General features: G+C 45.7%; 1 protein-coding gene across 1 annotated transcript; it reads right to left on the reverse strand.

The window, feature by feature from the left end:
• Window positions 1-27166, reverse strand: snx4 (sorting nexin 4). The gene is made up of 14 exons (XM_063213449.1): window positions 27060-27166; window positions 25912-26045; window positions 19331-19469; window positions 16529-16678; window positions 15323-15370; window positions 14243-14298; window positions 13738-13810; window positions 12647-12708; window positions 10796-10861; window positions 8280-8369; window positions 3442-3541; window positions 1119-1264; window positions 607-721; window positions 1-104 (listed from the first exon to the last, which is right to left on the reverse strand). Exons 1-14 carry the CDS (start codon window positions 27147-27149, stop codon window positions 57-59), a joined length of 1317 nt encoding a protein of 438 aa, XP_063069519.1. The 5' UTR covers window positions 27150-27166; the 3' UTR covers window positions 1-56.

Below are 27166 nucleotides of genomic sequence, written 5' to 3' on the forward strand. Positions count from 1 at the left end.
AGCTTTGTAGTATAGGCCCCAGGCTGCTCTGGAATGTACCGGAGGTCCTCCCTGCCTCACATCTTGTTGAAGCACTCTTTTGCATTGGTCCACACCTGGATTCCCTGCAGAGGAGAGAAAACAGAGACACTTGAGAGATACTGGAGTGACAGGACCAAAAGGGACATAGCAAGCACTGCAACTGTAAAGAGAGACATAACACAACAAGAATGCACTCTGAGAGTGCTGATCTCAGCTAAGGAAGCCGTTTGATAGAACATTTGACATTGTTATACCCGATTTTCGTTTTAAGTCTTTCTACCTTCTTTTGGTGGAGTTAGAAACTGGAATGTCAACATTCGCCTTGTCCTGCAATTCTATTTGCGGTCACTAGGAGCGTCTAGATTTGTATACTAGCAATGGAGAAGAATCTTTTTAAAAGTTCTGGATCCGGTTCGTGAAAAGTGGCAGTTTGAATGTATAACCTATACTGTACTGAAAATGTACCGAACTGTGACCCCAAACCGAGGTACATACCGAACCGTGATTTTTGTATAAAGTTACACTTCCAATAACTACACTACTCTGCTCTAAATCTCAATGCGGTTGCTTCTCTGTATCCCCTACCTTTTTGCACATGCTGATCTGCATGATGGCGTAGCTGATCAGAGCCTCCTTCAGGTCGTGGTTCTTCTGATCTTTAAACCTCTCGATCTCCGACCAGGCACTTCGTACAAACTCGCTGGATAGAAAACAGAAAACTACTTACAACACACCTTCAATGGCTAAATTGTGCTTTCATGTAATTAATATTAACGCCAACATTAATATGGATTGGCATTAGGTATAAGCCATATGCTTGACAAAGACATGTTACCTTTTCAAAACAATACAGCTGGGGCCTGCCCTGGGGCCTTTACTAAGATGTTGGTTCAGGAGTAAACCATCTTAAGAAAATGAGGACTCCAGGCTCTTTTATTAGATGACTCTAAACTTAACCTGGTTTACTCCTGAACCAGCTTCTTGGTATACCCCTCACATGTGTGTCAAACTTGAGCGTGGTTGGAACATTTTTAGCGGGAAGTAGAATAAAATATGGAATAGAATATGGGGTAAAAAGAAGAGCCGTCTCCTCTTACTCGCACTCTGTGTTCTTTTCTTTCAGGGCCTCCTCGCCCTCCTGGATCTGTCCTTCCAGGACCTTCATCTTGCCCTCCCTCACCTCGGGGGTCTCCTGGCCAAACAGCTTACTGGTCATCCCCTTCAAAGAGAACGTCCGCACCGTCTGGAAAGTAGAGTAGAGTATAGTTAGCCACAGGGTTTCCCCCAGCACTTTATTGCTAAGGCGGCCACCTTGACAAGAAACACCTACTACCTTGACTAGGTACCCTGAAAAGATGAAGATTTCATGTTGTGAATGTAATTCATAAAGTTGCTTAGCCAAATAAAAACAACCTTTTAACGGCCCACCACCTTGACTTTGAAAATGACTGAAAATTCTGCGGGAAACACTGAGCCTGATTATCATCGTCTTTCAAAACTCTTCGAGACTTGGTCTGACCAGGAAGAGAACGAACAATGTTTCCCAAACGGCTTGGTTAACCCGACTCCCTCGGTTTGCTACTGGTCCGAGGTCAGAAAAGGCTGTGCCGAAGTTTAAACCAAACATGTTTTTAGTCCCAATGTGATGTCTCTGCTTAAATCACGTCACTTCCTTGAACACGCCTCTACCCAGGGCCGTTGGAGCTGCTCAAATTTGATTGTTTCCCAACAATGTGGGTGGAGTTCACGATTTCTCTAGAGCTCAAAATCGATATGTATATTGCTTCTGGCCTGACTAGAAGCAACGCCGAAGGTGTTGCATCACTAGGAGGGCGAAGCCTGGCTAGAGTAGAGTACTTTTATTAATACCGTTAAAGTGTCTGACAGGTTACATAAATACACAAATAAAGTAAAAGAATAAAAATAAAAAGACAATCCCCGCCCCACATTCTTCTGATCTCAAAGCGTTGAAGGGTTGCTCTCTGTTTTTTCAGGGGAATTGTGATGCAGAGAGAAGGAAGGAGAACTAGCGAAACTTTTCAACTTTAATTGTCCTACCAGTAAAGCTCAGCATTAAGTCGGTAAATTAAGTCTATCTGAGGCCCACATTATTCTGATAGTAATGCAACAGTGACCTGTCTTTTGTTTTCCATGAGATTGATGATGAAGGTGAGACAAAGGGAAAACTGTCAGATCTAGCGTCAGGGTCCTCAAATGATATTTAATTGGTAGCTGATGCCTGACCAAGAAAATCAATGTAAGACATGGTATCCTACTGATCTAACATTTACTGAAGCTGTCAAAGTAACGTCCCTGTGCACAACCACTGTCCAGGTGCTGGTGATGTGCAGTAAGAGTAATCCAAGTAAATGAAGGATGAATCACCGCACACTGGTATCTTTGCTGGTAGTTTATTTGGTGAACAACGCGTTTCGCTATTGCTTGCTTCATGAAGCAATAGCGAAACGCGTTGTTCACCAAATAAACTACCAGCAAAGATACCAGTGTGCGGTGATTCATCCTTAATCTACTAAAGAAAACAGGTTTCGAAATTCCAATATTTCGTGTCTTACTCAATGAACTGTTGAGTTTGTAGGATCTGCTACAACAAATCAGCTCACGTGTCACTCAGAGAGTAAAGGGGGAAAAGATGTTGGGAAAAAGTGCTTTGTGTGAAGTTTCCATCTAGAACAGCATGGCTCATCTCTTCCCTGTGCGAGGGCTGAGTTTGTGTGTGTGTGTGTGTGTGTGTGTGTGTGTGTGTGTGTGTGTGTGTGTGTGTGTGTGTGTGTGTGTGTGTGTGTGTGTGTGTGTGTGTGTGTGTGTGTGTGTGTGTGTGTGTGTGTGTGTGTGTGTGTGTGTGTGTGTGTGAGCAAGCGCCCTATGCCACAGTTTTTTTTTGTCTTTTAAAAAATGTGACTACATTCGCAGTGTAGGCCACAATCCTTTGTTTACATAGATTTCTTCTATAAAAAAAAAAATCTGTCTGCGCGCGCAGCTGAGGATCCCTCTGCAAGCTCTGATTGAAAACTGCTGTCACTCAAAAAATATGCTGACATGATTGGCTGCCTAGCATCTTGTCCCTCCTTGTAGCGCAAATTTGTAAACAGAAGGAGAAACCTATCTTTAACACCTATCTATAGTGAGTGAGTGAGAGAAAGTGTGTGTGTGCGCGTGTGTGTGTGTGTGTGTGTGTGTGTGTGTGTGTGTGTGTGTGTGTGTGTGTGTGTGTGTGTGTGTGTGTGTGTGTGCGTGCGTGTGTGTGTGAGTGAGTGAGTGAGTGAGTGAGTGAGTGAGTGAGTGAGTGAGTGAGTGAGTGAGTGAGTGAGTGAGTGAGTGAGTGAGTGAGTGAGTGAGTGAGTGAGTGAGTGAGTGAGTAGGTGAGTGAGTAAGAGCATGCCAGGCCACTCCACTACATACCCCTGTAGCCAGCTCTTCCTGCTGTTGTTTCTTGGTGCTGAGGTCCGTGGCCGCTGCCTCCAGTTCATACTGAATCAGCTCATGCTTCCTGCACACCGCCCTGAAACAAACGCCATCGCAAGACTAGTTAGACCAGTGTTTCTCAAGCTCTTCCTGCCATTCCCCCCTTCAGAGGAATGGTATCTGCCTGCGCTCCCCCTCAAGCAAAGTGGTTACGAAAATAAAAAATAAATAGGCCTTATATTAGTAACGTTTATTAAAGCCTAATATACACGTATATAGCCTACCTATGATGTTCTCTAAATATAAGTGAATAAATTAATGAATATATTGTGAATGTAAAGTGAATGTGTTGACTCAACGGCAAAGCAGAATGACTTCACGCGCCCCCCTCCAATACCTCCGCGCCCCCCTAGGGAGGCTTCCGCCCCACTTTGAGAAAAACTGAGTTAGAATAGTTGGGGGGCATTAGTCTATTTTATTTGATGAGGTCAAGGGGGTGTTGGGAGGCTTCACAAAAAAGTTGAGAACCAATGAGTTAGACAGTGTGTAATAACAACCCAGTCACAACTAGAAATGCATTCTCACAGAAAATGCTGGAAGCGGGCTTGCCTTTTGGGGCAGAGATGAAACAAAGTACTATTGAGAAAACAAAGCTAAAAGAAATCTTGGAAAAACTCCATCCACCCAGTCAGAAGTTATGGGCCAAACAATTCAGCCATCTTGGATTCAGCCATCTTGAAAGTGTTGTAGCTCTGCGTTTTGGGGATATACTAAATGACATACATGGTATTTTAAGTTGGCTAAGGAACACTGCATATGATAAAATTTTGAAAATCAACATGGCTTCGAGCGGGATTAGAACTCACAACCTCCATATCTGTAATCCAACCCCTTTGCCATTGATATTAAATGACATACAATACATGATATTTGAAGTTGGCTAAGGAACACTGCATATGATATCATTTTGAAAATCAACATGGCTTCGACTGGGGTTCGAACCTCCAACCCCCATATCCCTAATTCAGCACATTTGCCATTCATACTAAATGATATACATGGCATTTTAAGTTGGCCAAGGAACACTGCATATGATATAATTTTGAAAATCAACATGGCTTTGACTGGGATTCGACCCCCCAACCTCCATATCTGTAATCCAGCACATTTGCCATGCATACTAAATGACATACATGGCATTTTAAGTTGGCCAAGGAACACTGCATATGATATAATTTTGAAAATCAACATGGCTTTGACTGGGTTTCGAACCCCCAACCTCAATATCTGTAATTCAGCACATTTGCCATCCATACTAAATGATATACATGGCATTTTAAGTCGGCCAAGGAACGCTGCATATGATATAATTTAGAAAATCAACATGGCTTCGGGTGGGATTCGAACCCTCAACCTCCATATCTCTAATGCAGCGGCATGCATTACCACTAAGCCAAGCAGCTAATTATCATGCATAGTCCAGCAAGACTATATTACATTGCATTGCAGAGCTGAACAATAGACTTCTAGAATGCTTGCTCGCACCTGCTCGTTAAGAATAGAATCTTGAGACAGTGACAGTTGAAATGGAACACTTCACTGGCTGCACCTGTTGTGATTGACTGAAAGACAGTTAGTATTGAGCTCTAAACTGGGGAGAAAATGAGAATGAGATTTTTGTCTTTACAACATCGTTGTAAAAAAACTAAAAGGAGTTGGCACGTGTCCTTTTCACAGATCGGAGTCATGCTTGTGATCTCTCTAACAGTCTTTGAATGAAGTTTATAGGTGAAAGGGTTCAGGCACAAATGGACCTCCGTGTGGGACATGCGCTGATCTCTTGAAAAATGCACTTTTCGAAAGAATGGGATTCTCCATAGAGCCAGGCCTGTTTTTTTTACAAACCTGCCATTTAAAAAGTATTGGGAGTTGGGAGATGAAACTTTCACAATTTGGAGACATCCCATAGAGCTCGCTAACAACGCGTCAACTAAACTTCTAGGTGAAAGTGTTGATGTTTTATGACTGAAAAAGCCTCCTACACTCTAATCTCTAGAGTGGCGGAACTTTGGTTCATGAAGGTTCCACCATAGTTTTCAATGGAGACCCAGGCTTTAACAAAATCGCCAAAAACGGGAAAACGACAAGAGACACGGAGAAGCCTATAACGATACGCGATCTCCAAGCCGAGCCGGTCGTTTTAGTGTTTGAACGGTGTCTCTATCTCGAAAGGCCTAGGAGGAGATCCATTTTCTATTTTTACTGCCCCTGCACAAGACCAATAATGAAACAGGACTTAGAGATTACTATAAACGGGCCTTGCTCTGCAAGGGCCATGCTCTGCATGGTCCTTGCTCCGCAAGCCCGCTTAATTACACTCTCCCATGCACATACAGTACTATTCAACACATACTATAAACAAACTAGGCAAAACCACAAATCTCCCTCCACGAATGAATACACAGTTTGTAGAGATTGCATACAGATACAGTAGATACAGACAGATTCAATTTAATACATATAGCATAGTGTAGGCCAGGCCCCTATTTATATCGTGGCATCTACCATAACTAAAGCAAAGGATTTCAGAGAGAGAAAACTGCAAATCTGCCTCCAAAACCAAATACATGCTAGAGGAGCTTCCTAGAGATTGCGTGTTACAGTTATGAATGAATTCTATCTCATAGAAGCAAAGTGATATGCTTCGAGATCGCAGGATAACACTATGAATGAATACCATCTTAAATGAGCATAGCGATATGGTCCTTACATGCAGTCATAATGTACAGCAGCCTCAGTCAGAGAGTGAGTGATAATAACCCAGTCACAATCCCACTTTCAGATGCATAGACGCCGGTACTACTCAACAGATAACAACATATGCACAATACATGTATGCACAACCTAAGCAACACTCACATACACATACGCGTACATACTGTATGTTGCGCTACATTACATTACACTTGGCAGTCTCCTCTATCCATTGTTAGTCCAAAGTACTGGCCAAATTCTTTTGGCTAAAGCACGTTGTGGGAACCTATTTAGGTTATGTCACATAGGAAAACAAAGGATTCCCGGGAAATGAAACAGCAAATCGGCCTCCACAAGCAAAATGCACGGTCACAGCACTTCTTATAGCTCGCATGATACAGAGTTATGACTGGACTGTATCTTATAGAAGCAATGCGATATGCTTCGAGATTGCACGATAAAAGTTACGAATAGGTTCCATGTTATATAAGCACAGCGATAGGCTCCTTAGATGCTCCTCTAATGTCTGGTAGCCTGAAGGGAAGTACTTCTTGGGCTGTAATTAGTTGTCTGAGGGGGGCGATTCATTTCAAATGGCAACACCTCTATATGAAGAGACCTGTCCGTCAACAATAGCCTGGCGACGCCATCCTACGTACTTCCAAAGATTTTGGCTCTGCACATAGTCTAGCGAAAGCCTCCTAGCTCAGTTCGCTCACTATTCAGTTGAGAGTGGTGATGCAGAACTCACCCGCAGAGTCCGTTACTGATTGGTTAAGATAACACGATTTACACTTTTGTCTTGTTATTTGTATGCTTTTGCAACACTATATAACACAACAGTCATGCTAATAAAGCAAAACTTTAATGTTAATTTGAATTCAGAACTCCAATTAATTGAAATTGGTCAGACCATATCCCACCCCGGATTCCTCTTAGCTTTCGCCAGACTTATTGACTTGTTGAGTCAACAGCCGGCTTTCGCCCAATGCTATGTCAACAACACCACAACCAAAGATTGATTGTCAGGGCCCAAGTGTTACGAATGAATTCCATCTTATGCTGTATAAGCACAGCGATATGCTCCTACCGTACCTGCAGCCCTATTCTCCAGAAGCCTCAAGGGCAGCAGCTTTAGTGCTGTAATCAGTTGTCTAGAGAAGGGCTTCTCAACCTTTTCCAACTTAGGGTCCACTTGAAAATTTCACAAATGTTCGGGGCCCACCTCTGACCCAATAAACAACACACCTCAAATAAATGGTCAACGGCAACACACACACACATGGCAAATATACTTTGTTGTTTTAGAAAATTATTTCAAGGCCCACATAGAATACGTTTGCAGTCCACCAGTAGTGCCCCGGCCCCAAGTTTGAGAATCACTGGTCTCTAGAGGGACTTTGTCATGAGGGGACCAGACCAGGCTCCAACCATGAGCCAAGTGTGTCCACCACCACCACCACCAAGGTTGATTGGCAGGGCCAAAGTGGGCTTGCGTGAGTAAGGATTCCTCTAACGATGGCAGGCCCTCTCCTCTGAGCCCCTGCTTGGAGCCCCTGGAATTCTAGCTGCCGGTGGGGATAACGCAAGGCCTTGGCTCCCCCCTCAGTGGACGGGACACTCGCCCTCTTCAAGGCCAGCGCCTCTTCCATTTCCGCCAGTGAGGGGGACCGTGACGATGGGCTAATCGGGGCACCCTGGCCCGAGGGGGCGGTCGGTCAAATGAGCCCCCTCGCCAAGGACCGTTGCCACTATGAAACTGTTTAAAAGCCTCACGCCGGGTTATCAAAATAAGGCCCGTTTTTCATAATGGAGTTATCCCCCCCCCCCTTCTTGCCCCCGACTAATATAGACAGACGGACAGACGGTTTTGGCTACGCGAAAGCCGGCGTGGAAGACGTTACGCTTTTCGATGTTATTACAACTTCCCTAAACGCTGGTAAGTGCTTGCCTAATACAGCGGTGCGGAGAGGCTATCCTGTTACCGACCGCTTGGTTAGTTACAGTGCGGCAGCGGAGGCGGGGGCCACGGTTGGATAAAGAGAGAGAGACGTGAATGTAAATCCCTCTCCGAGACCCACCTCAGGGCGTCGGTGTAGAAGAGATACTCTTTGAGCTGGTCCGCATAGTGCTCCTCCTCTTCCAGTATGTCGTCCACAGAGGCGGCGTAGCTAAAGTGGAGGAGACGAGAGACGAGAGAGAGAGAACATATTAGTTATTGCACAACATTAAATACGTTTTTTAAAAAGCAGCTGGATAATGTATTACAGCGGGAACGGGCGGCCACTGACAAGCAAGCCTAGCCGAGCGGCCGCTAGACTCTTTTTAAATGAACAGGGGCCGCGAGCCAAAAGCACAAAAAAAAATAATACCGTAGTGTTTACAATAGAAAACCCTGTCAAAATACACTTGTACCTCTGTTATACATCACACGCTTTCCCCCTTTTTCCTCTGATGACTATAACAGAGTGCGCTAAAGACAACAGAGGGGGGGGTGGAGAACCACAATCTGAAACGGTAATGACAATTACATTCTAAGTCGGGGGTTTATTCCCAGCACCCTCCCCCTCGTCCTGTTAGTTAAGTATGACGCGTGTCTGTCAAATGTCCCGCGGGCACGCCACCGAGCTCTCCGCTGACGGACAGGCTTCTTATTTTTAACGTGGGTCTCCACGGAGATGACGATGGATGGAGCTCCCCTTAGGCAGCCCTGTGGACCCGGCAACCTCTGACCCCCCCCCCGGCGTTGAGCGGAGGCAATCTGGAAGCCATCAAGAGAAAGGCGTCCCGGACCCCACTACTAGAGGGAGCGAGTGTGGACAGCATAACTGTGGCAGGCAATGGGCTGCAGTCTCTCTTGTGTGTATCTCTATGGACATCATCATTGCAACAGTGTCTGGTCTGGTGGGGGGGCTGGTGGTGTGGTGAGGCTTGGGGACGGGGTGGTGGTGGTGGTGGTGGTGGTGGTGGTGTGCTTTGCGGAGGTGGAGGGTGTTTTGGGGATGGGGTGGTGGTGGTGGTGGTGGTGGTGTGCTTTGTGGAGGTGGATGGTGTTTTGGGGACGGGGTGGTGGTGGTGGTGGTGGTATCTCTATGGCCATCATCATTGCAGCAACAGTGTCTGGTGGGGGACTGGTGGAGTGGTGAGGCAGGTGGTGGTGGTGGTGTGCTTTGCGGAGGTGGTGGCGGAGGGTGTTTTGACGACCGGCTGGTGGTGGTGGTGGTGGTGGCGGAGGGTGTTTTGGTGATTTGCCAGTCAGACCCAAAACCCAAACCCTCCCCAGAGTCCCCCTCAATCAATCTGCCCCAAGTTTTTTCCCCTTTTTTTTGAACCCCAAAACCCTTTTAGCTACTTGTTACCAGTCCGCCCCCATCCAAAAACTTTTAAGGGCTTTCAAACCACTTTGGAGCATGTGGTTTACAGCTCTGGACAGAGGGCACGCACTGCACAGGCCCGACCAGCCGACCAGCCAGGCAGGCAGGCAGGCAGGCAGGCAGGCAGGCAGGCAGGCAGGCAGGCAGGGAGGCAGGGAGGAGGTGGGGAGGCAGGCAGGCAGGCAGGCAGGCAGGCAGGCAGGGAGGCAGGCAGGGAGGCAGGCAGGGAGGCAGGGAGGGAGGCAGGCAGGGAGGCAGACAGGGAGGCAGGGAGGCAGGGAGGCAGGGAGGCAGGGAGGCAGGGAGGCAGGGAGGCAGGGAGGCAGGCAGATAGGCAGGCAGGCAGGCAGGCAGGCAGGGAGGCAGGCAGGCAGGCAGGCAGGGAGGCAGGGAGGAGGTGGGGTGGGATGGAGAGGGTTAGAGGTTGAGTAGGAGGAGGATGGAGGGTGGAGAAAGTCAGGCAACTCCTTCATTTTTCAGCTTGGGTTGATGAGGTCTCGGAGGGTAAGGGGAGAACCTGACTGAGGGAGAAGCTGGGAGGAGAGTGGAAGGGCAGTGGCCGGGGAAGGATGGGGAGGGATGGGGAGTCAGGGAGGGAGGGAGGGGGGTTGGGTGGGGAACACACAGTGAAAACAGCTGCAACAGAATCCGGCACTAATCCCATCAAGGTTACACTGAAACATTATTAAAGTGACAGAGCAAAAACCCCTTACCACCTTCTCTCTCTCCCTCCCGCCACCCAATTTCTTCCCAGCTTACTGTTAAGGCGATAAAAAGTTGCTGGGTGTGGGGCTGGGGCTGTGCCTTTGAGGGTTATGAGGTATGCATGTGTTAGTATATTTCTGGGGTAATGGTAGACTTGGGCTGTTCTTTTATATTGTCCTTCAACAATACACCAGAAGTGGAATGAGAGGTCGTTTGCTTGGCTCGTAGTATGAAAATACAGTAGAAAAGTGTGTGCGTGTGTGCGTCTTCATTTGGAGACATAGGTGCCACATGTATCCTTAGGACAACCAGTGAGCGGATTCTTTTAGTTTTATGTAAAACTCCTATGAAACGTGGCTTGTGCTAAGATACATGTCTATCTGTCAATCCAAATAAAGAAGTAAACTGTGTGTGTGTGTGTGTGTGTGTGTGTGTGTGTGTGTGTGTGTGTGTGTGTGTGTGTGTGTGTGTGTGTGTGTGTGTGTGTGTGTGTGTGTGTGTGTGTGGGTCAAACTCACGCGTCCATATGATGGCCGGCACTCTGTAGTCCGTCCCCCATCTCCTTCTCTATGGCACTCCATTCACTGTCGAGGAAACACACTCAAGTCAGTTTTCTGTCAAGCTTGAACACGGAGCAAACTCTAAAGACAAGAGGTGCATTCCAATATGCGGACTCCACTCCTCAGCCTGTGCTTGTGGCCTAGCGTTTCGCAGACACCCCGCCTCCGTTGACAGAACTATAAAGTTTCCCCACGGTCAGCCTAGCTCCAACAACTTTTGGGGGACTATACTTCATTCACCATCCCGTTCGCAAATTAGAAAATGGCATAGAATTGAGCTTTCGCAAGATATTGAAATACAATTTGGTTGTTGGTGACGTCAAGTCAAGTCAAGTCAAGTCGGCTTTATTGTCAATTTCTTTACATGCACTGGTCATACAAAAAATTGAAATTACGTTTCTTACTTCCCATGCAGACATAGCCATAGACTTTAGGTGTGGACATAGACAATTAGACATAGACAGTTAGACATAGACAGTAAGGCAGTAAGTCATCACGAGGCCACTAGGAGGCAAGTGAGCAAGGGAGGACGAGAGTCCACATATTAGAAAGAATCCACTGGGCCCTACCATGGTAGCCAGGCCGTGCCCTCCTAGTAACGCAACAGCTTCAGTGTTGCTACCAGTCAGGTCAAGAGCAATGCAGCATACTTTCTGAGTTCCCGCAAATACGGGAACTCCTCCCACTTTGTTGGGAAGGAAACAATCATTGGCAAACCAAGGGAGGCCATTTGGGAAATGCTGTTTGGGAAATGTTAATTGTTATGCTCTTGGTCAGACCAAGTCTCGAAGAGATTTGAAAGTCGATGATAATCAGGCTACTACCGTGGAGCTAACAGTAGGGCATTCGTACTATGCGGCCAACCCCATCCTGTCTCTGCTTCACTGTCTGGTCTGATTAACACCGATAAAGGTTTGTAAAACCCCCGCAATTTTTTTAAAAAAAAAAACAAAGAACCCACTGACATGTTGGCACAGGAAGGTGCTGCTGCTTACTGGGCAGAGAATGAGGACAATTGGTCCAGCTTCTCATCGGCTATTTGATTGGCCAATGACTATTAGCTGATTGCCTGGGTATGGAGAGAGACGGTGGAAAGGCACCTAGAAAATCTTTGGCATGGCCTAATGGTCAGGAAGTCACCTTAAGTTGTGATAGGCCACCGCTCATCTGTTTAGAAGGTGCAGGATTCAGTAAAAAAAATCTGTATAAAAAGAAGACAATCCGCACACTTCGGGTCTATTTTTGTGCAAAGAAGCTTTACTTGACTTGCAAGCTTTCGGTCCTTAGACCTTCATCAGGCAGAGTGCATACAACTTGTTTGACCTAAAGTGTGCGGATTGTCTTCTTTTTATACAGGAAGTCACCTTTGAAATCAGAAGTTGCAGATGTCCACTCCATTCCATCCATGGCTTTAAGTTCTACTCCGGGATTTCTTTGCATTACCAAAAGGCTGTTCACGTTTGCTAGCACCAGAGACCTCTGCAAAGACTGCTTGGATTTTCAAAAAAAGTAGTCTTCACACTCTGGCTAACCAGGAAATGAGGTCCCATGTCAAAAATCCCGGAGTGTGCCTTTAAGTGCCATAGAGCAAGGCCCCTAACCCTGCATTGTTCCAGCAACTGAAACAAACACCCTGAATGCAAATAGCTGTGACTCGCCTTTTATAAAATGTGCAATGTGTAATGTAATATAACAATGTACTGTTTTGATTTCACAATATGCCACGACTGATATTCAACAATTGTATGTTTTAGCCAACAATCAATGTCTCTCAGAAAGAGGAAAGGAAAATAAATGTTGTATTCCTACCTGAAGACTCTGCCATAATTGCCGTGCACTTTGTACACCCCGTAGAGGCGATCGGCTACCCTCTAAATGTGGAGAGGAGAGGAGAGGAGAGGAGAGGAGAGGAGAGGAGAGGAGAGGAGAGGAGAGGGGAGGAGAGGAGAGGAAAGAGGAGGAGAGGAGATGAGAAGAGGAGAGGAGAGGAGAGGAGAGGAGAGGAGAGGAGAGGAGAGGAGAGCAGAGAGGTCAGCCGGTGAAACCGAAGAGCGAGCATGTTTTCATAAAGTCCAGCACTTTGAAAAAAAAAAGTGCGGCCGTGTGCAGAAATATGATATAATGACTCAAAACGACAACAAAAAACTTGCAAGCTTGTGGTGAAAGCCCCTTAAAAAAAGCTCCTGGCCTTTCTATTTGCCAACAGGCATTACACGCTTCCTCTCTGCCCGAGCTGCGTTTTGACACAAAAACTAACTGTTGTGCATGTTTTTGCCTGTTTGCTGACAACTTGCTATTATGCTCCAAGACAGGGGTATATAGAAATGCTCACTCTAAAAAGGGAGAAACCACTGGTGAGTGAGGTTAAGCATCGTTGTGTGTGTGTGTGTGTGAGTGTGTTTGACCCAACTTGACTTAATGTGTGTGTGTGTGTGTGTGTGTGTGTGTGTGTGTGTGTGTGTGTGTGTGTGTGTGTGTGTGTGTGTGTGTGTGTGTGTGTGTGTGTGTGTGTGTGTGTGTGTGTGTGTGTGTTTCTTTGCGTGCATCTTTCCGTGTGTGCGTGCATGCATGCGTGGGTCATATTGTATACATATTATACTGTATATGAGATCATTATTCATGTGGAAAAGTAAGCATATACGATTTCATGGTTAATTCCTGGCTAATTGTCTTTTGCTTCTTTCAAAAAGCATATGACATGACATTTTACATTTGGAATAAGTTGTGCATCTTCTTTCAAACAGACTGAAATATAAACACCTGTAGCGCTCCGTGTGTGCTGCCCGTGTGCGTGCGTAATAGATTAGTGCGTGTCGTGTGTGTTTGAAAGGCGGCGTGCTTGAGAGGGGAGCCGAGGGGCCTGTGACGCGGGCCAGCTGGGGCCACTCCACTCTACTCACCGCGCGCACTCGCAACAGCTGGGAGATGACAGACTGCAGCTCATCACCATAGTGCTTCATCTCCGCAAACCTCCTACACACAGCAAGGGCAGAGAGAGAGAGAGAGAGAGAGAGAGAGAGAGAGAGAGAGAGAGAGAAGGGACAGGGAGAAAGCATAAGAAAGAGGAGAGAGAGAGAGAGAGAGAGAGAGAGAGAGAGAGAGAGAGAGAGAGAGAGAGAGAGAGAGAGAGAGAGAGAGAGAGAAGGGACAGAGAGAAAGCATAAGGAAAAGGCGAGATTGTAGGAGACAGACAGACAGACAGACAGACAGACAGACAGACAGACAGACAGACAGACAGACAGACAGACAGACAGACACAAAGTTTAAGGGGAAAGAATGGCACACAGACAAGGACAAAAATGACAAAATATCCCTTTTCAACAGATGATAAGGGATGAAGTGAGGTTTTTTTTTAATATATATCAAGAACACTCGCAAAGTATTGCGAAAGAGCAAGTGACTCACTTATCTGGGTTCTTCACCCGGAATGTCGCGTTGAGGGCTTTCAGCCTGGAGTCTGCCTTTAGGGAGACACGAGGAAGGAGAGAGAGGGGGGAGAGAGAGAGAGAGGCCAGAATATGTTAAGTGCTCATGAATATTCTGCTTGAACTTCTGAACTGTTGAACTTCTAAGCTTTCTCTGAAACAACATCTTGAACTCAGATGGGTCTAGGGAATAAAAAAGAAACAAATAAAGGCTATCACATCGCATTAACACAAACTATGAGGTTTTTTTGTTTGTTTTTTTACTTTATCCATGAGGCCACAAACAACACCATTACCTGCTCATAAAAACACAATTTACTGACAACAACAATATAATAAGTACTTGAACATTATCATGTTATGTTGATTGGCAGTAACCGCTTTTATAGTCTTGAATAAATCATTCTAAAATTTGCGCTCCATCGGTTACCTCCCAAAAACATTAGGAGGATCAACATGGGAAACCCCATCAGCAGGGCGTGGGGTGCTTTCCTAGCGATCTGAAGTGCCTTTCCAGATACCCAAAGTCCCTTTACAAGGAGAGGTTTGCGTTTGTGGGCCGATTACAGACCACGAAACTCCAGTAAATATCTATGACGAGCACAAATACAACACACACACACATATTACCAAGATATACGAACTATGCTTCTGCACGAGACAGCAGTAGCATGCTGAACGGTAGGATAAACTGGCAAATGTTGATGCAATGTGTGCAATGATGTGTTGATTTTGTAGCAATTTGAGTCAACCATATTGCGTTAAATGCTCATATAGATCAATTGCTGTAACTTCATTAAAAAGTCATATGACGACCACAGAGGTTTCTGTATGCCTGAGAGCGGTTGGTTTGGAGTAATGTGGAGCGGAGAGAGAGAGAGAGAGAGACAGAGAGAGAGACAGAGAGAGAGACAGAGAGAGAGAGAGAGTGGTTGGATTGGACTCGAGCAGAGAGAGAGAGAGAGACAGACAGAGAGAGGGAGAGAAAGAAAGAGAAAGAGAGAGGGAGCGAACAAGAGAGAAGTAAAGACAGAGCAACCCAATACTGCTGATGGAGTACCTTTGCCTGAAATCCTGTCTCCAGCACCGCTTCCTTCCAGCCGTTTTCCTGCGTGGGGCGACACAGAGGACAGTGGGGCTTGAGTCGAGCGTTTTGACAAAGACCATCGCCCCGACATGACAAGCACGTTCAAAGTAGGGGCCCACTCGAGGAAGCCGAACACAATTGAAGTGCAGAAAGGAGATATGGACCTGAGTCGAGATTATTTGGCTCGAAGGTCCCCTTTGAAGAGACAGCGTCACCTTCCCCCCAGTTCAAGTCCCTATCCTTCCTGAAGGACCAACAAAGAGTGACTTGTGTTTACAGAGGTAATTCTGACACAGTTACATCATTGTCACTCCCAAGGAGAAAGGGGTGTGTTTGTGTGTGTTAGAGCGAGAGAGCAAGAATAAGAAAAATAAGTGAGCACTTGTGTTTGTGTGTGGAAGAGGGAGTGACAGTGTGTTGTGCGTGTGTGTGTGTGTGTGTGTGTGTGTGTGTGTGTGTGTGTGTGTGTGTGTGTGTGTGTGTGTGTGTGTGTGTGTGTGTAGAAGAGGGAGTGAAAGTGTGTGTGTGTGTGTGTGTGTGTGTGTGTGTGTGTGTGTGTGTCTGTGTCTGTGTCTGTGTCTGTGTGTGTGTCTGTGTCTGTGTGTGTGTGTGTGTGTGTGTGGACAGGGAGCAGAGGTGTCATTTTGACAACTTTCAGAGACGGCCCGGGGGTAATGTCCTGCATGAGTAATTGCTGTGCTGGCCAGAGGGACATCCTGTCCATTTCTATGTACAGTGTGTCTGCTGGCTACTTCTTTGTGTTTGCTTAGGGCGGAGTGGGAGTGGTACTGTAGTGGTAGTGGGGACTATACTAAGAAGCTGGTTCAGGAGTAAACCAGGTTAAGTTTAGAGGTAAATCATCTAATAGAAGAGCCTGGAGTCCTCATTTCTTCTATTAAACGATTTACCTCTTCAGGAGTAAACCTGGTTTAAAATTGTAGAATTGCAGGATTGTGACAAGATGCGGAATTGAATGTTCTGCTGTTGAGTTTCAGTGGTCAATCTTGTTAATAGTCATTCCTGGCTCTGAATTATGACGCCGTTTCCCTTATTTTGTTCCAGAATTTATCTATTGTGGGGGCCTGCAGTAAAAATACACCTTTAGTCTAGGGGATCCATACCATTTAATCCTTAATGCCCTGCTTTCTGAGTACAACCACTAGGCCTACAGCCGCCTACCTCGGTGAGGAAGGAGTAGAAGATATTGTCTGAGGCGAGGATGGGGTGGGACGCCACTCGAAGCAGGAAGTTCTCCAAGCCCACGCGCCGACGCTCCACAAAGTCCGGATCCATGTTGTCCGCAGACAGCTTGTGCCACACAAACTCCGCCTAGCAGAGCAGAGGATGGAGAGATAGAGAGGAAATGCAGATGAGATGGGACCAGGGCTCTAAATTAACTTTTTTCATCACTAGCCAAAATTGCTAGTAGATGTTCATCTTACTAGCTAGATACCAGGGGTGGAACTTAAGTTTTTTTCCCCACCAGTCACGGTGGCAGGTAGATTTCAAAATCTACCAGTCGCTCACTGTTTTTACCAGTCAAAGTGACTAGTGGGTTGAAAAATTTACCAGTCACCACTGATATTTACCCGTCATTGGCAGGTTGACGGGTGCTTATTTCCATCCCTGCTAGATACACAGTTACTAATGGGTCAAAGTGGCTAGTCAGTTGGTATTTTCTACCAGCAAAACTGAAATTTCACCAGAATTTGGCCGGTTGGCTGGTGTTAATTTAGAGCCCTGAATGGGACTAATAGAGGTGTGAAACGAAGTGAAAACCCAACTGGGAACCTCCAACTTCCATTGTCATTGTGACACAGCACTCCACAGCACACAAGTACACACTGCACACAACGAAATTGCATTTGTGCCTCACCCGTGCAAGGGGGCAGCCCCCAATGGCGCCTGAAAGGGAGCAATGCGGCGGGACGGTACCATTCTCAGGGTGAGAATGGTACCGTCCCACCGCATTGCTCCCTTTCTGGCGTCATTAGGCATTGCCCCTCTGCAGTCATGGAGGAGGATGGGGGAAGAAGAGCACTGGTTAATTACTTCCGCCACCAACCTGGCGGGTCGGGAGTCAAACCGGCAACCTTTGGGCTACAAGTCTGACGCCCTAACCGCTTACCCATGACTGCCCTAAAGTGTCTGTGTGAAGATTATCATTCGTCCAAGTCATGCTATCCCAAGGAGCTGTTGTGCTTTACACCACAGCTCCTTTAGTCCAACAGGTTTAGCTGTTTCAGCGTGTAAGCATTTCGCTCCTCATCCATTCTTCAATTCTGATGCGTGTACTGTATGTAGAGGGACATGCTGAGGGAGCGGAGCAGTCCAGGAAAGTATAACCAGAGATGCTTTAAGTATATAGAGATATGCCAATGTAATGGGTTGCTATGGCTACCTAACATGACCAGGTTCCGGTCTGCCTAAAGGGACGTGTCATAATACTCCTACCATTGAATAGAACAGTCCTTAGGTCTGCCTAGGTCTGCCTAAAGGGGGATTTCCCCCCCCCTTCCCCTTGCAATAATAGAACCCGGAAACAATGGGCCAATGGAACCTCTCTCTCTCTACTCTCTCTGGTATAACTATCAGAATCTCCATCAACATTAGTGTTTCTCAACCTTTTTGGAACAAACGCCCCAAGCCTCCCAACGCCCCCTTGACCTCATCATAAGCCTGCCAACATCTCCCTTAGTATTGAAAAACAAAATAGACTAATGCCCCCCGATGGGAACTAAGCCCGGCCCCCTCTCAATTGTATCCTTCTCAACGCCCTCCTAGGGCTCCCCAACGCCCCCTAGGCCCCTGTTGAGGAACACTTTTCTACATCAACCAGGGACTGACGATGGTTCTTCTTGGATGAGGAGCGAAATGTGTTGTTGAAGCTCAGAGAAGAGGTCCAGTCGCCTACAGCTGAACTCTTTGGCCAATGGGAGTTGTGGTGTAAGCCAGGCACTTATGGAGGACTTCCACTCTGGGTGGAAACCACAAGAGCCGTGTCCCCAGTCGGTTTCAGTCTGTACGGCTGGACAGTGGCCACAGAATTACCATCTCCAGCTTGGTACTCCTGTGGGGGGAGGCTCACATTCACGCCGAATAAAAACGTGTAGGGATGGAATAACATGTAAAAACTTGTAAGGGATGGAATAACATGTAAAAACTTGTAAGGGATGGAATAAAATGTTAAAACGTAACACTGCTAAAGTATAAAACTTTTAGGGATGACATAACATATAAAAAAATAATTAAAATGTATTTTTTTGAAATATAAACTTAGTTTAGATGCTCCTCAGAGGACAAACTGTGCATATATCATAGATTGAATAAATTGCTGGATCGTGACATAAAGTAAGAATTGACTGCAGTTTTGATCAGTATAGCCTTGTGCAGTGCCTTATGTTCTGTTTAGGAGTGTCTATCGTTATTATTACTGTGTTTTCCATTTGTGAATATCCATGTTATTAAAACTCCAAAAGGAAAGGCAATGAAGAGCAAACTGGTTATTCACTGTTACATTGGCATGATTAAATATAACTGGAAAAGGCCATTATGACCACAGTGACAGTGCTCTTAAAACCATGTCAAATAAACGTCAAAAGGGTTTGGTGCCATATCAATGGCACATTAAGCGAGACAAAAAAATCTGGCACTGTTTACCACATGTAGTAAAAACGAACTTAAGGATTGTGGTTTTGAGTAATGTCTTTTTCAAACAAAAGATTCTGAGTGGAGGACTTCATTTACCAAACATGACAAGAGAGTTCTTATACAGCAAGCTGCTCCGACTGTGCCAGCAAAGATTAGGGTGCCAGCAAAACCCTGCTATTATCCATGTAGCAGGTTAAGTATATGCGTAGAGGCACCATTATAAACAGAATGATTACAGGGACAAAAGATTTACAGAGACAGCCTGCGGTTCCAGGTACAGTTAATTACAGTAAATGTACACCATTTGGACGGAAGGGCATTTTCACTCACCCGCTTCTCCGGAAGGGGAGGCACGACCACGTGGGGGTAGGCGACTAGGAAGTAGCTGCGCAGGATCTCAAACTCACTGTAGCGTCTCCACAGCGAGTCGGGAGTGGGGTTGGTGCCCTCGGACGCATCATCCGCCGGGCTTTGGGTGGAGAATGAAAGAGAAAACGGACCAACAGACAAACCAGGTTAAGTTAAGAAGTACACTTAAATCACCTCACAGGAAGAGCCTGGAGTCCTCATTTTCTTGAGGTAAATAATGTAATACAGGAGCCTGGAGTCGTCATTTTCTCAAGAAATGATTTACCTCTTAACTTAACCTGGTTTACTTCTTAAACAGCTTCTTAGTATAGGCCCCATGTTCAATTTCATAATTATTTGCACATACAAATAGGTGATATTCACCAGGGTGGAAAGTAGGGATGCAAACGATTAATCGATGAATCTACTTTAATCGATGAATGTGTTAATCGATTAAAAAACATAAATCGCAAAAAAACTTCTCACTTTAATTGTAATTTTTAGATTTAGTAGGGTTTTTTTCGAGAAACATTGTGATTTCTGGGGAAAAAAACGCCGCTTATCAATCAATCGTAAGTCGATCGATAAGGAAATCAACTAACGATTAATTAATTAATCGATAATTTGCATCCCTAGTGGAAAGTCAAGTCAACATTCTACGCCTGAATTTTTTTTAAAAAATTATTAGGACAGCTTACTAGCAAATGTTCAGTGCATTATCTGGAGTTGCCAAGCGTCCCTTGAAATACAGAAGCGTCCCGTATTTAGAGTCAAAAGTACGGTTGTGTATTAACATGAAACAGGACGAAAGTTGGTTAAAATGCAGGAAATTGCATCTAAGATATTTAATTTTTTTCTGAGGGAGGACCCCTGCAAAAATGTACAGTAGTGTCCCTTATTTTTTCCCCCAGGGAGTTAGCAGCCCTGATTATATGCAACTACCCCACACCTGACTTCATGTCTCCTTGTCTGAGGTCTTTCAGCCTTGCATTTATTGTACTCATGAAGCCAGTGTTTGGAATTATTGATGTCGATTTATGAATACTTTAGGAGTTCATTATGAACTGTTGTTGTACATCCTACAGCACGTATGTCCCCCATGCTGCTGCGGCACAAAATGTTTACATCTCAATATCTGGCTAAGCTACGTTTATGATCCAGCCAACATAAACAGAAACATGTATCCGGAACGCTATGAAAATATTAGATTGCATTAACGACCACATTGCAATAACCATAACATAGAGCACAAGTACAACTCTCTGTCTCACAGAGGGCAATATTTTTTTAAGGAATAACAATACAGTGCCACATATTTAAAAAGCAGCCATCTCTCTGAGGGGACAGAACTCTCATTTGTCCATGGCCTCGTGCCCTAGAACTTTCTACAGCAATATTCTCCCATTAATTGCCATTGCCAAGATAGTGTAATCAAAACGTCAACATTAATATTCAATAAGTGGGGTCAGTGTGAAACAAAAAACACACACAGAGGGCCAAGCTGAGGTGGCCTGTTGACGTTAGCATCATCCTGAGTTGACATAGCGGGACGATATTTCAGTGGTCAGCATACCAAACCGCTGACTGCGGACGTAAACACTCGATGCAAGATAAATTAAACTCGCCTTTTTTTTAAATAATTGCTCTAAAAGAAAATAACGTCCCTCCCCACCCCTGACCACCACAACCTGAGCAGGTCAGAGAGGAGCTATCCCATTACACTGGCAAAGTTGGGGGAACGCTGCTAGTAGTGGACCTCCAAAGTGGCCAACGTGTGCGCAACGTGCCAAACAAAAGTGAAATGGCAACAACTATCTCCGGGAGGTGTCCGATGCCAAGAACCCAGGGGCAGATGGACCACTCAAGACGAAGCTCTGGAAACTTCTGCAGCCATGATGACTGCCGAGCCCAGATAGACGGGAATCCCAAAATCAATAAAAACATTTCCCACACACATGCACATACACGGCACACGCAAGCAAGCACGCACGCACGCACGTACACGAGCTGCAGCTCACTTAGGAAAGAGTGAGACTTTATTGGACAGAAAGACACAGAGAGAGGGCAGAGAAGTCACCGGTGTCACAGCAGGGGCAGATCTAGCCATTTTGGGGCCCTAGATGAAATATAAACATTAGGACCTCAAAAGACAAAGATGACTGAGTGGAGATAAAGAAACAACAAATAAATAGACAAAGATTTAGATAAACAGAAGGATGAGCTTATGGTGGGTACATAAAGAGTAAAGCAAAAAAACAACACAGCATGAGGGAAGAGTACAAAGAGGGGTGATAGGGGAAAGAGAGGGAGAGGGAGAGAGAGGGGATGAGCAAGAGAGAGAGCAAGAGGGAGAGCAAGAGGGAGAGCAAGAGGGGAGAGAGATGGAAGAAATTGGAGTTGTGAATCCAGTGGACCTTGGGGAGGAAATGAGAGCTCATAATGGTCACTCCACTAATAATGCGTGCTGGAATCACAAAGGGAGAGCGTGGCTCTGGCTCTGTCTCTGGCTGAAGCTCAGGCTCAGGCTCCAGTGATGCTGGGGGGCATTCTCCACTCCTCCTGACTGCGGGAAGGGGAACGCATGGCCCCCGAGTCTGCATCGCATCGCAGCAGAGCCTGCCTCCCTTCCTCTCCCCCCCCTACCTCCCTCCCTCTCCTTCTCTCTTCCTCTTCCTCTTTCTCTCTCTCTCTCTCTGGCCTGAGGTAAACAAAGACCAGTTTGCGTGTGTGAGTATATGATTATGTGTACAGTATGTGTGTGAGAGAGAGAGAGCGAGAGAGATACAGTGTGTGTGTGTGTGTGTGTGTGTGTGTGTGTGTGTGTGTGTGTGTGTGTGTGTGTGTGTGTGTGTGTGTGTGTGTGTGTGTGTGTGTGTATGTATTTAATAGCATGCACTATTCAGGTCCCAACCAAAACATGTGTTTCCTTTTAGGGGATAGGCCAACAATACATCTCTGTGCGGCCCCGGCACTGGGACAACTCTCACCGCGCGCGTGCAGACCCTCTGAGGCCACTGGGGAGCTCCAGGAAGGTGAAGCTGCCATTGTCAGAGTGTTTTCTCTCTCGTTCCCTCTCTCGTTCTCCCCCCTCTATCTCTCTCTCTCTCCCCCTCTCTCCCTTGTGGGGCACTCCCGCTCTTAATACAACAGAGAATGCTAAACTGTGTGTGCACATGTCAGTACACAATGTTTTTCACACCTTTCGTTTTATCTTTAACGATAAAAACAAACAAGAAAAAGCACAATTGGCCAAGTTTGGACCTCAATGTCTACCCCACACATCAGCATCTTCTTTTTTCCATCTTTCCTTTCTTTCCAGTTCACAGAGATGCATGCACGCACGCACGCGCACACACACGCACGCACACACTTCATGAATATACAAAACAGGACAGGACTGATGCAAATTATAATTTTCCTACCGCTGTAAAAGCCAGGATAGTAGTATGGTAAGGTGAGAGCGGTTTTCATCTGTTTGTCTGTCAATGGGGTGGCTAACTGTGTTTTTGTTTCAGGGGAGCTTCATCTTGGTGGAGGGATGAGGATAAACTCCGATTTGATTACATTTCCACCTCCTATGTAAACACTACGGGAGTGTGGTGGGGGTTTCTTTTCCTCCTTTTTGACGGGCGAGCGAGTGTGTGTGTGTGTGTGTGTGTGTGTGTGCGCGTGTGTGTGCACGTGAGTGCGTGCATGTCTGTGTGTGTGTGTGTGTGTGTGTGTGTGTGTGTGTGTGTGCGTGCGTGTGTGCGCGTGTGTGTGCGCGTGTGTGTGCACGTGAGTGCGTGCATGTCTGTGTGTGTGTGTGTGTGTGTGTGTGTGTGTGTGCGTGTGTGTGTGCACGTGAGTGCGTGCATGTCTGTGTGTGTGTGTGTGTGTGTGTGTGTGTGTGTGTGTGTGTGTGTGTGCGTGTGTGTGCGTGTGTGTGTGTCTACATGTGTCAGGGCTAGCCCTCCTCTCCAGCTCTGTGTTAAGTTTCACAGCTCCAGTGCAGGTCTGGTCTGAAGTGGTTCTGGCTGCGTCTCGGCCGTGGCCCTACTCTGACCCCTGCCGTCACCAAGTGTGGGCGTAGCTGGGAAACTCTAACTGATGCAGGCCACAGATAGGCCAGCAATATGATAGTCGCAGGGTCTTAAACCAACTTGTTTCATGTTATGAGCTATGGACACAAAAAGGCTGCCACCCCGCTCCTCGTTCCTCCCTAATCCCATCTCATTAAGAGGGTTCTTCTCTGTGCTTAAACATGAGGTTGTTGGGGATGTGGCTGTGGGATGGGTAATTTTTCTGAAAACTGTTTTAAAAAAAAGTGAGCATGTTTTATGTTTGGGGTCTACCCCATCCTTTCTGAGTCTTTGTATTGTTGTTGCTCAGTAAAGTTTTTTTTTTTTTTTTAAAGAAGGTTATTCCTTAAAGTGGAGGAGAGAGGAAAAACGGGATTATTCGTTTATTTTTAAAACATTTCATAATGGGACTAAATATCTTAAATGTACCATGCCATGAACAACTTTGAAGCAATAACTGAGCCTCTTACCATTTTTACAGTGTAAAAACTTACCACTAGGGATGCAAACGATTAATCGATTAATCGACAAATCGAATGCATTAATCAATGAATGCATTAATCGATTAAAAAAAACATTAATCGCAATTAATCGACAATTCTACTGGCAAGAGACCCAGTTGAGATGGACAAGTGAAGAGTGTGTGTGAAGAGGGGTGTGAAGAGTGGGAACATTTAGAAATCAAGAATTTAAATAGAAGTAATTTAAATGTAGCATTTTATCTCATTTTTTAGGAGTGTTTTTGTTGGAAACATTGAGATTTCGGAGGGAAACCGCCGCTTATCAATTAATCGTAAGTCGATCGATGAGGCAATCAACTAACGATTAATGAATTCATCGATAATTTGCATCCCTACTTACCACTGACATCAACACTGAAACAAGCCTTGGCATTGCACTTGATGCCCCTGGCGAGCGGCAGTGGCGGAGCAATTGCACACAGGGCCCCAGGGCAACCCATCTATAGGGCTCCTCCATACAGCCTGCCATGGTTACAATAAGGCCCCTACCTACACCAATAAAGGAGGACCCTTAGCCCCGGGGAAAATGCCCTCCTTGTCCCCCCTATAGCTCCGCCCCTGGCGAGCGCACTAGGGGCACCTAAGTCACGCCCTTCTACTTCCGATACATGGGGCAGGAGCTCGCAAAATTTTGAATGCGAGTCAATGGAGCGAGTCAAGCTAAATCCTCATCCAGTTTGGCATGTGCTCTGGATTTCACATATGATGACAGTGAATTTGAAAGGTTTGGATTTGCGTCGTAAGACCACTCATTTTCGGCACGCAAGAAACGTTATTTTAGCTTTTGTGCAAAACTGTGTTGGAGACTACACTTGCGCCTCGCATATCTGACGTGAACCGAGGCACAGCCAACCCTACCGCTGCACCGTGGCTTAAGTGGCTGCACGTCGGACATGCGACGTCTGTTGTGTAGTCCAAATAATTACATATTTTTGCACATTCACAACTCAAAAATCGCTTGCCAAGTGAAGTCAACAAGCACACCATTGGTTGTTATTAATTCTGAGGCACAGCATATGTGTGATCCACGGGGAAATGCGAGGTGGGTCGGAAAATAGCTTTGATCAGTCCATTACAACCCAGTCAAAAGTTTTTCCGTTGCCAGCCCCAGAAGCCGCCCGGAAGGGGTGGAGACTTAGGTGCCCCATAGACAGAAGATTTCCTTTTGTCCCATTTAAAGCATGCTGTTACAAGAATATACTGCACTACAAAACGCAACTGAAAACACACTTCAAATATCAGTTTGAATGACACCATGTTATTCATATTATTCCAAGTTGTTGTTCCAAATATTGCATAAGGCTTTCTATTAACAAAACATGGCTACATCAAGATGACTGAATATCTTTTTGTAACAGCAAAACATTGGGGAACTCGTCACACAACTTCAATGATGAACTACAAAAAAGAAAACATACAAACCATACATGCACTACACTTTTGGATGAAGCTTTAAAACAAAAGATTATCATAAATATAATTGTTGTGGGCTATAGGCATACAATAAACATGTACTGGCCAAAACTGGTACTGCAATCAAATTCATAACATTGGAAAGCATGGAGGGAAGCCAAAAAACACAAGCATATATTGAAATGGAGGACTGATTTTGTTCTAAAACGTGAACATTCTGACACGACAACTGTGCATCACCTTGTAGTGTCTTGTATTGCATTTCAACTTAACATGCATTTTACACAATACCAATGCTGTTGACTTTCCATTCAGCAGACGCTCTTACACAACATACTTCCTTTTAGTGTTGATTTGTACATAAGTGAATGAGTGCAGTTTTTGGGCCCTATGTGCAATCAGCTCCAATGGACCCCCCAGCCATATAGCTTCATGAACCCGACTGTTTATGGGTCCCCTACATACATGGGGCCCTGGTGACTCAGTCACACGTTACTCCCCTGAACGACACCCCTAGTGTGTGGTGTTGAGTACAGTGTGTGTGTGGCAGACTGCAGCCCTAACGTACCGTGTCTCTATGAGGTAGACAGTGTAGGTCTCCTGCATGTTGACTGCATTCTTCACTGTCCTCTTCTCTGCCTCTGCCACGTTTATCTCCATCTTCTTGGGGAGAACAATCTCCTCGTCACCCACCTCACCCATCTTGACAGAGAAGGAATAAGGTTGGGGTGAGTGCTGGTGCATTTAATTACACGGTATACGACTAAATAACTCATTAACATAGGGGTAACATTAATGAAGTCAAAAGGCAACATTGTTGCTTCTTCTCCAACTTCACAGGGAGACGTGCGTACGCCTAAACTACAAGGTGAAAACTCTGGATACGATGTCCATGTTGGCTCCCTTGCATTTAATTAAGTTTGGCAAATTAAGTGGGGGTAAATTAATCCTCGTGATTTAGGACTTTGACTTCAGTTGGGAGGATTACAGAGACCCTTTTCTAGGCGATATCGATATCTTGGCTGGGAGTCCAAGATATCGATCTCAAATTACATTTCGATACCCATGGTCATAAGCAAATAATAAAATAAATACCTCCGGCTGACACTTGCAAAAAATGTCGAGATGTTTGCCAGCGTGACAGATCACGAGTTGTTTACGTCAGGCTTTCAACATTGAGGCAAGGGGAGAATTATCCTATTTGGTTGTTCATGCGCGTAAAGCTTCCAAAACAGTTTAAAAATCACGACGCCCAAAAGTAAGGACAACACCTGTAAAGTGTCACATCCATTCAAAGGAATTTCTGACTAGCACTCGGCGAGATAGCACACATTTGAAGACAGCCAAAACAATTTATTTGACTGTCCTCAACTTGATGTCTTCAACAGTAGCCCACTCCACGGCTGTCTGGAGTTTCTCAATCAGTAAATGGATTAACGTCACTGAGGCAGGGCGAACTTCATAGAAGACTCCCTGCTCAAGACGGTAATAACTAAGTTGCTACAACCAGCATCAAAGTTGCTACAAGCCAAGCTCAGCTGATCCAGCTGCGGCTAAAAAACATTAGCTGCTTCGAACTTCGAAGGGCTACGCAACTCCGGGGACGTAAACGGCCTGCCAGTGGTGGGAACTGAAAAACACAGCAATGAACATTAGCACTGGAGTAAGTGGTTTGAATGCCACCGCATTCATATGAGACACATCGGCAGAGTTTACCGTATTCTTTATGTTGTTTTCAATCTCTCCGGGAGTGAGATCGGTATTCCCAATCACCGCCACTTCTTCGCTTCCCGTATCCGCCATCATTCTACTAGTGTCCACCT

This window comes from Engraulis encrasicolus, chromosome 13, assembly GCF_034702125.1.
Source record: "Engraulis encrasicolus isolate BLACKSEA-1 chromosome 13, IST_EnEncr_1.0, whole genome shotgun sequence".
NCBI classification, from domain to species: domain Eukaryota; kingdom Metazoa; phylum Chordata; class Actinopteri; order Clupeiformes; family Engraulidae; genus Engraulis; species Engraulis encrasicolus.

What these genes read in the sequence shown, in the direction of transcription:
- snx4 (XM_063213449.1), bottom strand. Translation starts at nt 27,149, where the DNA reads ATGATGGCGGATACGGGAAGCGAAGAAGTGGCGGTGATTGGGAATACC. An exon ending in CTCCCCTTCCGGAGAAGCGG is followed by an intron (nt 16,679 to 19,330) that starts GTGAGTGAAAAT and finishes CTGCTCTGCTAG; the next exon opens with GCGGAGTTTGTGTGGCACAA. An exon ending in AGATCAGCATGTGCAAAAAG is followed by an intron (nt 105 to 606) that starts GTAGGGGATACA and finishes TCTCCTCTGCAG; the next exon opens with GGAATCCAGGTGTGGACCAA.